This window comes from Ammospiza caudacuta, chromosome 3 (assembly GCF_027887145.1).
Source record: "Ammospiza caudacuta isolate bAmmCau1 chromosome 3, bAmmCau1.pri, whole genome shotgun sequence".
Taxonomy (NCBI): Eukaryota; Metazoa; Chordata; class Aves; order Passeriformes; family Passerellidae; genus Ammospiza; species Ammospiza caudacuta.
In genome coordinates this window covers 26,707,622-26,725,436 of record NC_080595.1, presented here as the reverse complement: position 1 = coordinate 26,725,436, position 17,815 = coordinate 26,707,622, and the positions used below count along the sequence as shown (strand labels likewise).

At 42.6% G+C, this 17,815-nt stretch overlaps 1 protein-coding gene across 1 annotated transcript in view; it reads left to right on the top strand.

Moving 5' to 3' along the window:
• Positions 1–596: 596 nt before the first annotated feature.
• Positions 597–17,815, top strand: part of HHAT (hedgehog acyltransferase) — a 147,232-nt gene continuing 130,013 nt past the window's right edge. Inside the window, exons 1-6 of the mRNA XM_058802321.1 lie at positions 597–789; positions 2,147–2,214; positions 3,400–3,513; positions 4,120–4,314; positions 5,566–5,778; positions 8,367–8,538. Coding sequence (XP_058658304.1) covers positions 696–789; positions 2,147–2,214; positions 3,400–3,513; positions 4,120–4,314; positions 5,566–5,778; positions 8,367–8,538 — 856 coding nt within the window. The 5' untranslated portion in view covers positions 597–695. The remainder of the gene's footprint in view (positions 790–2,146; positions 2,215–3,399; positions 3,514–4,119; positions 4,315–5,565; positions 5,779–8,366; positions 8,539–17,815) is intronic.

Sequence of the window (17,815 nt, the reverse complement as noted above, 5' to 3'; positions counted from 1 at the left end):
TGTACACCCTGTAAGTGTATGCACACCCCATAGCTGTGTATTTACCCCCGTAGCTGTGTACCTACCCCCTGTACTGTACGCACACCCCCTACCTGCCTACGCGGGCCCTGTAGCCGCGCACACCCCGTGGCGAGCGGGCTGCAGCGCCCCCCAGCGTTCGCCGCGCCGGCAGCTCCGCCCCGCTCCGCCCCTGCCGTCCCTCCGCGGGGCGGCCCCCGGGCACGGCCGGCCGCGGGGTCGCTCCAGTGGCGGGAGCTCCGGGCGCGGGGCCGCCCTCTCGTCTGCGGGTGTGGAGCCTCCGCTCATCCCGCCCGAGCCCGCTGCTGCCGCTCCTTCTTCTCCTGGCCGCACAGCCCTCCTCAGGTAAGGGGCAGCGGCGTCTCCCCTCCCTTCCCGTCTGTCCCGGCTCGGTGAGAGCGGCCGGGATCCGGTCCTGGCTCTGTCCCGAGGGTCCCGTGGGCCGTGCCGAGCCCTTGGACCCGCGGCCTCTGCAGCCGGCGCGGCCGGGCATGGCTCGCCTGCCCTGCCGGTAGCTGCGGGCGGAGCGGAGCGGGGCCGCCCCTGAGCCCGGGCCCGGCAGCCGCGGTGCCGTGCCCCGTGTCCCGCTGCTCGGTGCCCGTCTGCCCTCCGCCAGGACACCGCTCCCGTCTCTCTTTCCCCGCAGGGAGGCGGCCGGCGGGAGCAGCTCCGTGCCGATGCTGCTGCCGGCCTGGGAGCTGTGCCTCTACGGGCTGCTGACCGTGGGCTCCCACCTCTACGCTTTCTACGAGGCGCACCAAGTGTCCCGAAGTAAGTGCGCGACGTGGGCGGGCTCGCTCGGCGCAGCTTCCCGCCCGCGGCTGGCCAGGCTGTTCGGTGTGAGTTCTCCTCTCTGGTCGGTTTCTGCTTTGTTCCTGTGCGAGGAGCCCCTGTGTCCTTCCCAGCTGCCAGCCTGCTGCATGCGAGGAAGCAGTAGGCAGATGCCACCTGAGCAGAGAGCTTTGTCCCAGGGCTTTTTTGCCTTTGAGTGCCAGGTCTGCCCTCGGAAATGCTGTACTCGGACGTGGCTGTCAGGGAATTGATGAGGGAGACCTCTGAAGCTCAGCTACTCAGGTAGGGAAGATTCAGGGAAGTTGGTTTGATTTGTGTTGTTGTCCCTGGTTAGTCACCAACAGCCCCTTGCAGGTGGGTCATTGAGGAGCAGCTCTGCCTTCTGATGGAAATTGCCAGGTCTGAACCTAGGGAGGCCCTAGGGCAAGTTGGTGCTCCCTGCCTGGAGCTCTCGTCCAGGACTCAGAGCAATGGTTGGGTTGTCTGTAGAGTTTTGTGGTCAGCTTGTTTCCAAACACTTACCTCTGCCTTGTGTAACCTCTTAGTAGCTGCTGTGGTGGCTTGGTTTGGAGCTGGGGAGGTGTGTATTGCAGAGCGAGAGTGAGATTTTAAACAAGTTAAGTACAATTTGTAGATGAAAAGAAGCTGTGTTATAGCACATTGCTATTTAAATGGAAATAAAAATTGTCTTATAAAAGTATAAGAAGCTAGAGAGGCTTTGCAGAGAATATATGTTGCATCTTATTAGGCTTCAATCAACAAAGTTCTGCATTAATGACTCTACCTGGCTCTTGAAAGCCCTCAAGGGAAGAAGTGCCAGAAAGGCGTTTGCAGGGCAGTGGAAGGAGTTCTGTGTAACTGGGTACAAAGCTGTGCCCCCATGGTCTTGCACCCAGCAAGTCTGCTGCAGAAATGACAAAATGTGGTAGCAATGGGCTCTAGAGGCAGCTTCTCTGAGCAGCTTTTCCCTGTTTAGGCAGTGCTGGCCACTCTTGGGTGTGTGTCCCCCTTCTGCTCTGGTGGGAGACACCAGGCAGTTCTGAAAAATGGCGAGTGAGGGTTAGTGCGGGTCTTGTGTGCTAAAAGGCGGGTTGCTGCCACTGTCCCTGTTGCCAGGGGGAATCAAAACACTGGTTCTGGGAAACTGCTTTGCCATTTCTATGGGCCCCCCACCTAGTGAGCAGTAATGTGGAGAACTTGCCCTTCCCTGGATATGGGTATCCTCACTGCTGGAGACCACGTGGGAAGGTGTTGCTCTTGAGCAGCAAAGAACCCACCCCTGACTCTTCCTGCTCTGGCTGCTGTGTCCGTATCAAAGGTTTGCTCTTCCCTGCAGAGTATGAAGCTGCAATGGACAGAAGGTTTGGGCTGGACCCAGGGACTCTCTTTCGGGGGCTAAAAAAGGTAGGAGGGGTGACAGTGTCTTGCTTTGTGGGAATAATCATGCCTCCACACCCTTTGCTCATCCAAGCTTCTGATTTAGCTTTAGAAGTTTATAGTAACATGCAGATTTGGATATTTATAGTTAATTTTAGTCTGATGTTTCTGATGAGGAAGAGAGACTGGCTGGGTGTGTCTGGATTTCAGAATCATAACCAAAGTTCTGCTCCTTTTCTTGATCCCTGACTTAAGTGTTTATGCTTTGCTACAGATCTTGATAACCCTATATTTTACTGTTTGGCCTTAAAACTCTGATCAACCTTGACACTTTCTGCAGCCTTCTCCCCTTTTTTCTTGTTAGTGGGTGATTTGGATAATGCTTAATGTCAATTAACATGTTTTTCTCTTGGTTGACCTGTAGTACAGCATAGAGGAGAACGGATTTTAAGGTGTAAAGTCTTAAAGAAACAGAGTTGGTATTAAAACAACCCAAAACTAAAACAGTAAGAAACTGGCAGTCCTCTACCCCAAACTAAAAAACGCATCCCTACCCCCCTTGCTTGCATTTCTTCAAAAGTTTGTGAGGTCAAAAGCAAATAATCCAACTAATCTTAAGGATTGCTTACACAAAAGCAGGAATGCATGTCTAAGTGTTTCGGTGTTTAGGCCTCCCATCACTGCTGGTAATGGACCTTTGATATGTGCTTTTTAGAAAGCTTTAAGGCAGTTGAGATGAACTTTTAGTAAGGCTCTGTATTGGACATGGCGCTACTGGCTGATCCCTCTTACCTAATTTCGATAAAAATTTTTATCAGCTGACCTAACTCCATCTAATTACAACTAGACTTTGCTGAAATGGAGAGGTAATCTTTTCTTCCAGCAAAGTACCTTTCTACTGAAGTTCTTGGTATTCCAAGGCAGAGCAGAGTTGCTCTGAATCCCTCAGGAGAGCTGAAGTTGCTCAGCTTCAGCACCAGTGTGGGGCTGAGGAGGCACTGCACCATGTAAAGCTCTGTTTTCTTGAACTGCCCCATTGGAAGTGAAAATGATGCTGAGTTCACTGCTGCAAGTGATCCACCTGGGTTGCTGAATTGGTGTTCCTGAGATGTGGGAGTTCTGTTGGGTACCACACAGCAGTTGTATTATGGAGATACTCCTTTGTCCCTTATGGCCAGATACACATAGTGACCAGTTCCCTTCGTTCCACAGGACCCCATGGACTTTGAGTGGAGCTACTGGGTTGAATGGGGAAGGGAACGTATTCTTTGGCTTCTGGCTGGTCACCTGCTGGTATCACAGATGTCCAGGCTCTTGGTGGAGAAGGTATGTAGGGATTTTCTTCACAGTGGGGAGTTTCTGATGGGTTTGTTTACTGTGGACATGGGAAGCTTTGCAGTGAGGCCGCTGACAGTAGTAAAGCTCATCCTGTAGTGTGAATTGTGTGTGGGGATTGGTTGCCTTAATGTTTGGAGACTTCAGTCTCCAACCTCTAAAAGCCTCTGCCTTGTAAGCCATTAAACAGCATTGTTTGATTTATACACATAAGAGGGGTGCAGCTGTTCCTTTATGATGGAAGTATGTAAAGTGATGGCTGCTTGGGTTTTGGCATGATTGCTAAATAATTGTATGATTGTGGGAAATTATCTGTGTGTGGTGTCACACCTGCTAGTCTGAGGAAGGAAAGGAAGAAATTATGCTCTCCCTCAAATTAGGGAGGCTGGTTTTCACGTGATGCTACGACAGAAATACCTTCCCTTTCACTTTTAGGGTTACAGTTGGATTTCTGTGGTTTTTTTCATGTGTGTTCCTCACCTTGTTGACTATATTTGTGTTCACTGCAGAACCTGTGTAGGCAGCACAGGTATTGAGTGCTTTTGTTCTTTAGAAATAATTAAACTAAAAGATTGCTAACTTTTCTTTTTCTGACAGTATAAACCATGGTGCTTGATGGCTTATGGAATGGCTGCCTGCTGGTTGTTACTGGGAATCAAGGGCTTTGCTGTCATTTTGTTACATGCAGCTATTTCCTTTGCTGTGGCTCAGTTTCAGCTGTCACTCCTGACATGGTTGTGCTCCCTTGTCCTTCTGGCCACTTTACGCATACCAGCCGTGGAAGAAACCAAGGTAATGTGAGAAGGACTAATTAAACATCAAATTAATTATGGTGATGGTTGCCTGTAGTGGTGTCTATCTCTATGGCAGCCTACTGTCCCTTCAGTTGATATAAGCAGGGGTTGCTTTGAGGAATCCTAAGCAGTAGCACTGCAGTGACTCATGCTGGAGCTTCTCCAGTTAAAGTCACATTTCTCTATCATGGTGGCCAGTGCATTGGAATAAAAGTATGTTCATTAACGTGTAAGTGGTATTCAGTGGAGCTGGAGTATAATACTTCACTAGTGCTCTATTATATGCATTTCATTGGAACTCTGATCATGCCAATTTAAGGTGCTGGGTTTTGGGTTTGTATCTAGGAGTTACTCAGTTAAGCATGCCTGTGACTTCTGCAGGGAGGGAGACTTTCTCCTACAGTTTGAGCTGTACCAAATGAGTTACTTGCATCAATTAGCTGTAAGCAAGCTCCGTTTCACTCCTTGTATAGTGGCTTTTTCTGGGTAGTACAGATATGGAAAAACTGTTGACCAGTTGTGAGGAAGTGTCCTGTTGTATTTTATTGGACCAATGGGAAAACCAGGACGTTTGTTATAAGGAGTGTTGCCCTGATGTTCAGGGAGAAGGGGGAGTGAGTGTGTAGAATCTCTTTTTGTGGTGTGGTCAATTTTGTGATTTGCTCTGCTGAGGAGAGGGCCAGTGCAATACAAATTGTCAGTCAGCCAAGCTACATTTGCTGATATTTCCAAGTTTTTTGCCATGATTGGATTGTTGCTGGCCAATGTGTGATACCAAGTGTCAAAGAATCAATAAATGCACAGTAGTAACATTTTTCCAGCCTGAAGTTTTCTCATGAGTGACTGATTCTCCTTATATCTAGCTTAAGCCCTAGCAGTCCCTTGGCTTTTTGGTTTGAATATTGTAGTACTGGACTAAATCTGAGGTAGATAATGTTTCATTTTTGTGAGAAGAGCTCTCCTGCTGTCCTGGTACTTCACAGCCTGACGTGTTTCTGAAACCAAGCTGTTGTCTCTTTATGCTGGCTGCAGTAGCTCTGGAGCACCTTTCTCCACCAAAAGCCAGTGCTTGTTGTTTGTGTGTTTATTGCTGTTCACTTTAGATTCTCATTCCTGCTGCTATTGGCTTTAGTTTCTTCCTGCTGCTGCTGCTGACCCCAAAAGCTGAGATCTGAGTAGACATTGCTGTCTTGCCATAGAGAAAACACAGCTTTGCACCACCATGATCTGGCTTTGTTCTGTTTTGCAGAGAAGGTGGTACGACACTGAAAACGAGTATTATCTGCTGCTCTTCACGGTGTCTGTCCGCTGCCTGTTCTGCACCAGCTTCAGCCTGGAGTACTGCTGGCATGCACCCAGCCAGAAGTCATCCCACTCCTTCCCCTGGATGCTGGCTTATGTGTTTTACTATCCTACATTCCACAATGGACCCCTTGTCAATTTTGATGAATTCAGTAAACAGGTAACAGTGATTGTTGTTTGGGTGTCTAAAGCGGTCTTCCACATAATTATAAAATCAAGAAATAATGTTATAGGAATGTTACAATTTTGAGTAATCATGAGAACTTTTGTAATGTCCTGTATATCAGCTTTTAACACAAGCCTGTCTTCCCAAGTTCTTCTGCTTCACAAGATGCTCTTGTCTAACATCAGATTCATCCCTTCAACCAGGGAGCCAGTGACATGCTTTGTTACATTTGGAGAGTGTTCATAATTTTAGCATGCAGCTTCTGGACTGTTTTTTTGTTTTCTTCTTCATCAAGTGAAATAAAACTAATGTTTTCAGCATAAGCTTGCTATTAACTCTGAAATGGATTTCAGAGCCACAGAAAGCTGATAGATTGTATTGGGAATTCCTGAAAACTCCAGTTTCTCCTCACATTGATGTGAAAACAGCTGATGACTTACTAGGAGCACTTTGCTTCAACTGAGCAGCTTGTTTAAAATATAAGACTCACAAACTTTACTGAATGCTTTTCTTAGTCCCTTGCAGGCTTCTGTTCAAGCCTGCTTTTTACATGATGGGAGAAGTCCATGCTTTCATCCTTTATTGCTTTCCGTATTTTCTTACATACTTGAGTAAGAAGTGGCATCACAACCTGTTATGTCTATAGTTAAAATTATTGTGTCAAAGTAGATTAGTGAACATTTCAAACCATAAAACTGCTTTTTCAGTTTATGCATAGAAGCCTAGGGATCGCTTGCTTCTGTTTACATTTGGGAATTTTCTGTTGAAGCCAAAGGAAGTACTGGGCTTTATGAAAGTGAAACTAGATTCCAGTGGATCCTTGAGTGAAAAGTCCTATGCTCATTTGTTTTCACTTGCTTTGGAAGATGCAAGGTTGAATGTTGTTACCTTGGGCTGGATATTGTGGGAACAGTCCACATAGACTTGCATAGAAACTGAGGTAGTATTTTTTTACTAATTTTTGTTTTGTAGCTTCTGAAGTGTGTTAAATTCCAACTAAATCCTTGTACACCAGGAGAGGGACAGTCGTACTTTCTTTCCAAGGACTGTTTCAGAAGACCTATGAGATTCCAAGCTGAAAACAGCTTGGGGATAGCTGATAGGAAAAACTGGGGGAGCCTTGCTTTGAAATTTAGCTCACCTGATATGGCTCAGCAAAGAACTATGCAAAGAGCACATGTATTCTTGGTGTAAGAAGAAAAAGGAAGATTGAGAATAATATGTCTGTATTTGCAGAAGGTTCTCATTAAATATTTACAGATGTGTGTAGTTAAAGCCATGAAGAAGATGGAACAAACTGAACAAGCCTAATGTGTTTGCTGAAGGGTATGTCAGAGCTCTTACCTGAGCAGAGGGTATTACCTTGGCAGAAGAGATCAGAAAAGGGTTTCAACAGATGCAGTGCCCAGCAGTTGATTCAAAATGCACAATACAAAGAGGATATTTATTGATGCCCTTGTAAGAGACCACTCTCAGAACCCCTTAACTGAAGCTGAGCCTTGGATGAGGGTTCCTGCTGAGCACAATGGAAAGCAGAAATTCTGGAGCTGGAGACAATGGACTGCTGCATGACCCCTGGAGTGTAATAGTAGTTCTGGCAATTGGCATCCACTGCCACTTTGTCACTGGCCTTGTGGAATTGCTGGGCTGAAGCGCAAGGCACAGCAGTTCTAGACACGGGTTTGAAGGGCTGTTGTGCAAATCCCTGTGGTAAAATGGTAGTGTCCAAGCTTTCACATTGTCATGTAGCTTGATACAAAGGAGCTCTCCAAATGAGTGGGCATGTTAACTGTGCTGTGCTTGGGACTGAGGGCCTGTGCAGATGAGTTGGTTACTTCTCTTGTATGTACATTTTTGTGGCCAGTTAGAGACTAGACAAGGAGATGTTGCATACAATAATGGATGTGTAACACATGACTGAATTTTTAGGCAATCCTATGTTTCTGGTTTTTGATTCTATTCTCTCTTATTGTGAAAAGGTGGTGCAATAATAATATGCCCATGTGTTTGCTGCAGTTAGCAGTCTAAGAGTTTGGAGCCTCTTGAGAAGCCTGTCAACTGCAAACTTTGCCTTATTGGATATTTAGCTTGCACTTCCATTTTCTCAGCACATTCTGTGGATCTTGCTGACTTTGGCAATGCTATGGGAGGAAAATTAAGAACTGTCCTCTAGTCATTGATTCTCTGCAGTTGGTAGAAGTTGGAGGTATTTTAAGAGTAAGCAGTTATTGTTCCTGTTTGGAAGGGCTGCTGCTTGGAAAACCACCTTCTTCCTAGCTGTAGTTTCTTTAATCTTTTTATATTATCTCCAGAGGTCAAGTTGCAAGAGTTAAAGTCTCGTGTCTGGATTCTGTTCAGGTTAACAACAGTTGGCCTTTTTTACAACAGTTTGGTGCAATGTCCATACACATTTGGCTTCTTGTTGGTTTCTACTGCTTACTGAGATTGAGAATGGAAAGACCAGTCTCCCTCTAGAGTGTGTGAGGAGTTTCCAAATGGTGTAGTCAAAAGTTCCCAGGATAAGTATTTTGAGTAAAATGGTCAGTTTTGTGCCAGGTAACCTCTTTGGATTTCTTCTTTAGATGAGGAGACAAGAAGCTTTCAGTGTGAAGACCAATCTCATCATCTTAATTGTGGGCATAATTCGTATTTTCTTTTGGTGGTGCCTGGCTGAGCTGATGATTCACCTCATGTATATCCATGCTCTCTACAGTAGTGCTCTGCCTTTGGAATCTGCATCTTACTGGGCCTTGGGTGAGTATGGAAACAGCAGCAGAAATCTTTCTTCTTCCCCCAGTTCAAGAACCCCAGTCTGCATCTCTTATGTCCGCTTGTAGGTACTTAAATGTAGCACATTATAGCAAGCCACTGTCAGAAAGGTGGTCTATGGACTCTTAATATAACATGTGGATTGTCCATAAGCTTAGTTGAACTTATTGAGCTGCTTCCTAAATTAATTTTGTCGTTTTTCCAGTCTAAAGTATGTCTGTAAACTGTGGCCTAAGGTGATTCTCCCCCTCAAGTCGTAGAAGTGGACACTTAAAAGGAGTTTATTTATTGTGGGGATGAAGAAGGGGAGATGTTAAGAATTATTTTTATCTCCTCCTGATTGGTGTTTCTATGCATTCATGTTGAAAAGTAAAAGGACAGAATTTGTAAAACTAGTGGAGGGAAGGACTTGCAAATAAGGTAACATGAAAGTAGTAGTCACTGCCTCTCAGTTCTGTTTTCCTGCTTGGCTTCCCTTTCTTCCACCTTGTCTGCAGTCCCTGGTATTTCATTAATATGCCCAGCTGTGAGGAAAAAAGAGTGCTGACAAATCAGTGTAAATCAGCAAAACATTTAGGTGATGGTAAGCAACTGGCATATGTGGTTGATTTGATTCCTGCCCCCCTTCCCAAGCTGTATCACCAGGTAGGAAGAAGAAAAGCAAAGAAACCCCAGACTTTAAAACTTGTTTCTGAAAAAGCCTTGGTGATTTCTGCCTTGCAGGAGATGTCTTTTGCACCAGGGATTGATACACCCACTGGTATGGAGCTCACCTGTGCCACCACAGTGTGGTGTGTGTTGGAGAGCACTTGGACTGCACTGGGCTCTGGTCAGCAGAGGGCAATGTGAGCACTCTCTGTGTACCCCTGTGTGCATACATACACTCTTGATGCATGTTTTAGTATATAATTTTGATATCTAAGAAAGGGCAAGGGCAGATGGAGAGCAAGAAAGGGACAGGTATGCCTCAGTGGTTTGTTATTTGTTCTACTCCTCACTCAGTCACTGTTTAGAAAGGGGGTTCTGAGTTGTCATTTTCTATTCTAAACATCAGTTCATTGTTGACTTAAATCTGTTAGCTCCTTGTGCGTGTGTGTGTTACAAAAAGCTGGCCACTTGATAATGCAGGGAAGGCTCCAGAATTAGGGATGAAATATTCCAGCAGTGGTGCTACTGATGGATTCCTCCCACCCTTCAAGACTACCAGTGTTGATTTTATAGGGAGGGGAGAGAGATGTTATAGACAACAGCTAAGCTGTCTATGTATTTATTTGAAATAAAGTGTGCTATCCTAAGAATTAACATGCATTTTGAACAGAGGGTTAGAAAAGGTGAAAATGCCTCAAAGCAAGAAGAGATGAAAGCCACTGTTAGAGCAGGTTTGGACTGTAAGGATGCCTGATGTCAAATTAAATGATTGTATTCTAACAAGCTGCCTGTGGAGACCCTGCCTTTAGGACAGGTGTACTCAAAGTATAACCCTATTCTTATTGAGCTCTGTTGTTGTAGTAATGTAGGCAGGTGTTTAAAATATACTATAAATGAGATTTTCAGCTAGAAGTTGGTCAATTACTGTTTTCTCTGCAGGTTTTACCACAATGATTATATAGGTTTCCTTAGACACAAATCAGTGCTAGGCTACTGTTGTGACTTGCTTTAGGGAGCTACCAATATATGAGTATGGGTACTGGTAATTTACTATTAAGTCTTACCTGGACCCTTATGGATCTCAGCATGCTTCTACACCAGTTCCTGTACAGAGCCAGGCTCTCTCCTCTGTTACTTTGCATGCTGTGTTATGGGAACTAATTTCATCAGATAACTGAGTCTTAAGACCAAGGAAGCAGCTTGCTGTTGACTCAGGGGGATTATCCATGGTGTGTAAGCCTTTCTGCACTGATGGGGCTTGTTCATTTTGGGTGTCCTGTTTGACTACAGCAGCTCCAAAACAGCATGAGCATCTATTTACACTGTGATGCCTGGCTGCCCTGATAGCCTGGTAAACTTAAGGGAAAGGCTGTGAGGCTGTTCTGCAATCACCTCTAATTAGGCAGCTTATATCTGCTACTGCTTTTCTTTTTTCTGGGCTAACTTTGAACAATGGGCAGTAAATGCCAGAAGTGCAGGCAAGACAGCACTGCTGTGAGGTTTTGCTCTCAGCACCTAAGGGCAGTGTCAGTCTACTCCTCATGACTGTGAAGCTGCAGTGTGTTCTGCATCACTGGGTGGTGCTCCTGTAAGGTGAGACAACAAAGAAATAAAAATATACCCCAAAACTAAATCCTGAGTTATAATGCTTGTTAAAAAATGCTAGTGTATAACAGTGCCATTTATAGCCATGTAAAGCATAAGTGCTAAAGTGATCTAAACTAACATTGCTAAGGGCACACAGGTATAAAGTTAAAAAATAGTAGGAGAATGTTACCCAGCAGTAGAAGTATTTTCTCTTGCGTGGATGGAATCAGAGACAAATGAGTTTCTAGAAGCAGCCACATACCCTAAGTGGTGCAGTATAGCTTTTCAATAACCAAATATTAGATCCCCCATCCAGAACAGAATCCAGAATATGATGGGGCTGTGTCCAACTCTATGCCTGCTTGCCATATATGTATGGGCCTTCAGTCTGTGGAAGGGATGTGAATGTCTGAACACAGAATTAATTCAAAGATGCCAGCTGTGCAATCACAGAACTTTTATTTATTGGCCCCAAGAAGCCATTGTTTGGAGAATGTGAGCATTTTCCAGAATTCACAAATCATTGTGTCTCTGTTCACAAATGTTTGTGTCTGTGGATAGTTAGCTGTTGACATACTGAGCAATATCAGGGCATTTGTGCTTTTTTAATGATGACTATCAAATGCAGTGTTTATAGCAATTCTGTGGGTTTGTGTTGGTGCTGCATCTCGTTCTGGTAGCATCAGTCAGATTGGCTGAAAGAATTGGATGCTTTCAGAATTAATGACACAGCAGGAAGACTCATATTCCATGTTAATGGAAGCCATGATAGTTCATTCTTCTCAGTTTTAACATTAATTTGGAATAATTTTCTGCCTTTACATTTTACAGTGTAAAATGTAGATTTGCAGGCACCAAGAATAAAAACCACTATGAATTCCAGTAATCCAGTATCCTGATGAATTGCAGCATAACAGAACAATAGCTACACTGTGCCAGAGCAGAGGTTCATCTGTTCTACAGAGTAATTTTTGGATATGCTATGTAATGAAGCAAGAGAAAAGAAATGAGTAAAAGACAGGTAGAGTGGTGATCCTTTTCAGTGTCTGTTCTTCAAGCTTGTGCAGCTGAATGACAAATTCACTGACATGTGGTAATGGGGAGCTTAACAGCATTGGTTGAAAGAGCTCAAATTGAAACAAGTGATTCTTTTTTTTTCTTTGCTATGACAATGTAGACTATCAATGGTAAAATTCAGTCTGCTGAGGTACATTCTATTGTATAGAAACTGAAATGTGTGTTGCGAGGTCATTTGTGTGTTAAGTCTGATTCTGAAAATGCAGATGTTGGAAGAAACACTGCCTGTATTTCCCTGATGAGCCTTCACATTTATCCTGGTGATTCAGCAAGATCACTTATCCCTGCTCACCTGAGCAGAGCTTCACATCCATCTGGCAAGGTGCAGGGAATGATGGAAGACAGAAATGTGTATGAAAATACATTGTTGAATATAATTGTTGCATTGGATTCATCTTAAAAGCTCCTGTAGTTGTGAAAATATATTTTGCTAGGAATCTGTCTGTGCTTTGCCAGAGGTATGTGATGTATAGATGTACATCTAGGATATGCACACCTGATGGAATGTTGTGAATTCCCTGTGGGTTTCATCTGTCTGTCCTAACCAGGTGCAGTCCTTTTGTTCTAGTGAAGGACGCACAAGGTAGTGTCAATTAGCTGTCACTGTTTTAATTATTAACTAGGCTCTGCTACTTCAAAAGGGTAATTTCATATGAGGGGCATATAAGTCAGTTAGAATATGACCTGTTCAAAGGTGGAGCCACGTGGCTTAATCTGTAGTTGCTGATCTCATGTTTTAATTTGTTAGAAGAAGAAATGTTATGTATGTTCGTCTTTGACACTGAGACCTACAAAGTAGTCTGTGTAAATTGGATGTAGGGTTCTGTAAATTGGATGTAGGGTTCTGGTTTTGTGTTTGCAGTTTTTTATGATAAATCCAGAGATAGGAAGTAGATCTCTAAGTTCATTTTCAGAAGCATGCAGCATTTTGCTATTGAAATCAGGGGATCTGTTCATCTAAGTACTAATGAAATACTAAGAGGAGTCTTAGATTTTTTCCATTCTGGAAGATAATGATAAGGAGAAATTGATGAAATATTTGGCATCTTGAGGTCTGTTTGAAAACTGGAAATATAAACACAAATCAGAAAACTTCGATTTTCTTTTTCCTAGAATATTAAGTTGTTCCCTGTTTTGTAGAAAGAAGTGTTCATGTGTGTAAGTTTTCTTTTTCTAATCCTTCCTGTAGGCTAAACTTCAAGATCCTATTGGCAATTAACCTGCTTCTATGACTGCTTTTCTTTTTAATTATGCATATTGTGGCTTAATCCCAGCTAGAAACTGAACACTACACAGCTGCCCACTCCTTTTCTTTTCTTGGAGAGGTGGGAAGAGAATCGGAAGAATAAAACTGAGCATTTATGGATTGAGATAAAGACAGTTTAATAGGTCAATTAAAAACTGCATGCACAAGCAAAGCAAAACAAGGAATTAATGCCTCACTTCTCTAGGCTGGCAGATTTGGATCTGGACTCCTTCAAGCATAATGGTTACTTTGGAAGACAAATGCTATTACTCTGAGCATCGCCTGCCTTTCTTTTCCCCCCAGCTTTAGATGCTAAGCATGATATACGGTATGGGATACCCTTTGGGTCAGCTGTCCTGGCTGTGCCTCCTCCAAGCCCCTTGTGCACCCTCAGCCTTCTCACTGGTGGAGGGTGAGGAGCAGAAAAGATCTTGGCTCTCTAAACCCTGTAGTAACAAAAGCATCTCTCTGCTTTCATCAACAAATAAAGCAAATGAAATGTTTTCTGCCCGAATCCAAAACACAGCCCCACACTGGCCACTGTGAAGAAAATGAGCTCTATCCCAGTAAAAAACAGGGCAATGTGATGACTCTTGGTTTATTTAGAGACCCTTTTCCTGCAAGTATTTTCTATTGAACACAATGCTTACAGTAGATATTTTCATATAATGGTTTGAGTTGGAAGGGACCTTAAAGATGATATAATTCTAACCCCTTTGCCGTGGGCATTCCTTCCACTAGACCAAGTTTCTCAAAGTCCTTGGGAGTATTCATGGTAGGTGTCTTTAAAGCATGTGTGTGCTTGAAAAGCCTTCTGGTTTACTTTAACTTGGAAGATCCATCTATGCCTTGACTGAGACTCCTTTGACAGTTCTGTTTAGTCTTGTTTAGGTAATTTCTTTGGAACCTTTATGTCCATTCAGCTTCCTCTAAAAATAAGCAACCTCCAGGACAAACACTGTGGTACTTTCCTGCCACTCCTCCATCCACAAAAGGATATTTCTTACTTCTTGTGTGCTGCTAGAAGGCTGAGATATTTTGAACTTGGTGATATGGCCCCAAATTCTGAGCTGTTATAAATGTCTCCTTCCTATTAGGCTTCTGCCATGTGTCAGTAACCCTTTTGAAATGTGACTGCATATTTATCTCTGTTTTCTGGTGGAACCCGTCCTGGTACTTGACAGAAACAAACATCTCCAATCACTAATGCCATAGGGTCAATGTAGCTGCAAAAATGGTAAAGTTGTGATGTTGTGCTGTTCATAAAATTGCCTTCTAAGTTACAGGTAACCATGACTTTTGGTGTTGGCTTAAGGACAGAAAAATGTCAACTGTGATTTGTAATACCTGGATGCAAATGTTTTGCTGCTTGCTCATGACAATATTCTATTTGTTAATGTCTGTCAAAAACCACCAGTCAGAATTTTTGAGAATGTGTAGACTAAAATTAAGTCCTGTAAATATTCTAATTTGTCATGATCTTTGTTTCAAAGCTCTATGGCGCTTAGGAAATGCAGTTTTGCAGTAAACTTAAGGTTAAAGAAAATATTTGAAGGTCTTTAAATACATTTTAAAACACAGGAAAGCTTAGAATTTTTTTAGGATGGGAAGATGATAAATTGAAAATACCAGCTTCTATAAAAGTAAGTTGCTTTAGTCTGGGACTTCAAACAGCTTGACTGTTGAAATGCATGGGATTAAGATCAGGTACTTTACCTTGATATTTTATCCCTTAACACATTCTGTTTAAAAAAAAAATCTCAACTTTGCATCCTTTGAATTAATTTATTCTGGAGAAAAGATAGAATCTTGGCAGTACTTTTCCTCTTAGCTGTGTTATAATACACATTTGATATGGCTTGTTTCCAATTTAAAATAATGCTCATGTGTGTGGAGGAATTATTATATCAAAAATTAGAGAAGAAATTATGTGATATTGGTAATGAATTTGATTGTTAATTTCATGCTTCTAAATCAGGTGAAGCAGTTTGCTTCTGGCTGCTTTGTGCAAGTGAGTGAAGCAAAAGCAAAGCAGCTGGAATGTCTCAGGTATGCAGGAAGGTTTGAAGCCTGTGCCTGTTGCCACTGCAGCCCAGCTATTGTGTGGCTGTGAATCTTGTCCTTAGTTTTCCCAGTGTGGCCAGAATTTTCCTACTGCTGGCATGAGCTCAAGACCAATGAGAACTTGATCTGTGTATTTTGATAGGTACCTTTGTGTTGCTGTTTTCGTGAGTCTTAGAATTTCCACTTGCAGAGTAGCTGCTGTGCTGGGTGTGACTGTGATGTGATGTCTGTGTTCAAGATGCCAGTGCTACTGAGCTGCCTGTTAATTACAGTAATGATAACCTATATATGTGTTATTGGAGAGGCTGAAAATGCCTTTTTTCCCCAACTTGCATATTATGACTTTGTATCCATGAACTCAATCTTTCATCATTGTATTTAAAATAAAATGTATTGATTTTTTTGGGTCTCAGACTGGAAGCCTGTTTCTAAATACCTTCCCATCAAGCACAGCCAAAAGATTTTGAATTTTATTACTGCACAGACAGCTGTGATCTTCATAAGTGGTTTGTGTGGGTGTCAGTGTTCAACTCTCCAATGAAATTTGTCAGAAAAGAAATGAGACACTGAATGAGAAGGGAATTAAAGCAGAAATTTGGCTGTACAGATGATTTAGCAGTAATCTAATGTGGAGCTAATTGGCTAGTATCCAAATTGTGCTTCTGATTGTTTGTTTTCCTCCAGGGAAAAATGTTATTGAATACTTGATGCCTGTTTCCCTGAAGTAAAACAACATAAGCTTCATGTCTCAGTATTTTGTTCTAACATCAGTTTTTATCTTGTATGGCACTACTGTTTCTTATCGTGTGCATAAATTATGATATCAAAACTGAAAATGTTGTATTGTTGTAGGAAAATACTGGCCATGTGTAGGTCAGCAGGAATTTTGCATTTTACATTATTACTGCCAGAATTTCACTCTAGGTTGTTAAACAGTAGATGAATTTTTAATGTGTAGTTTTTGGCTGTCATCCATAGTATACTCATTAGTCAGCAGAATGCAATAGAGATGTTTCCCCCCCCCCCTAAAAAAAAAAAGACAGGTTACTTAAGTGTTCATGGGGTTGTACTGCTGCAGTCAGACTAAAAACTTAGTCTCCTAGGACTGTCTGCTGGAAGGCTTTAAAATTGTGTTGAACGTCTAAAGTCCTTCAGTCAAGTCAGGTAATATAACTGAGCAAAAACAGAGCACTGGAGTAGAAGGACCTGTAGCAATTGCATTTTATAATTTTTGCTGTATTGAAGTATAATTTTAGTTTCCCTTCTTTGTGGTGAGATTTTCTGTATGTCAGCTGTCAGATGGAGAAGTTCATCAAAGTCATTGGGTCCTTGAGGAGTGACCTCACCAGTTCTGTAAAGGTGTTGGCCTCTGCTTTTTACTGTATTTTTACTTATTGGTCAATACTGTGTTTTTCAACAAAAACCATTTAGAATATTAGTAGGAATCATCTTCCTTTATAATGCATTTGAATGTTGTTACTTGCATGAATAATAATAATAATAATAATGAGAATATGTATGATTTTCATCTCAGATCTATTTAAGATGCTGGAGTTTGTGTCATAACCTGAGGCTGTGAGCAAGCACACTGATGAAATTTTTCCTTTGGAATTAAGGCAGCTACAGGACCTTAAGAAGACCTTGTCTGTGGGTTTAAAAACTGAAATATGCTTTAAGCATTATGCCAAATGGAGTTCCAGTTTTCTATGCCTTGGATGCAGCAGAAGAGGATCTTGTAGTGATGCCTTAGGTTTTAGCTTTTATATTTTTCAGATTCTGTACTGCTTTTGTATGCAGTTCTGAGCTTCATATTAAGGGATGGTAAGCTCTCGTCACAGAGTAGTTAAACAAAACAATTCCTTTCCTAGCTTGGGACCAAGGACAACCTCCCCAGTCTCAGGTCCAAGAGCATAAACAATGTGGGCTGAAGAGAGAAACAAGAAGGATGGGACTTCATAACCTAAAGCTATAATTGGACAATTAACTCCAATATTCTGGTGGACCTGAACTTATAAAAGTGAGAGACCTTGTGACCAGTCATCCATGTTGTGACCATTTTGGGTCCATCTTGAGTGTAGGCCTGGCTGGGCTCTTATACTGCCCAAGGTGTATCCATTGAGGCCTTTAATAAATACCTACTTTATTCTTTAAATCTGTCTAGCCTCTGTTCCAGATCAGCCTTCACAAGGCATTGGTAGGGGGTATTTTCTGGGGACTCAATCTGACAGGGCATGGAACGTTTGTGGAGATGTCAGGATAATGTGCAGCTATAACCACTGGTTATGGATCTTCTGGAGCAGCAAGTGTAGAGTGGTTGGTTGGGGTTTTTTTGCAACGATAAATTTACTGTCCCTGTGTTAAATGCTCATTGCTTATATTGGTATATTCTGATTTTTAGCTCAACATAAATCAGTTGTTTGTTTGTTTGTTTGTTTTTTTTATAGCAGTCAACACCCACAGTCCAGAGATTTTTGAGAGTGGAACTACAGATGCATATTTGTGCCTTCATGTTGGAATGAGAGTACCATTTTGTATATGTGTCTCATGTCCTAAATGCATGGGCTTGTGTGCTGTGTCTCTTGACAAGAGACAAATGTTGTGTATCCTATCAAGCAATGGTTCTTGCCTTAGTTTTTGGAA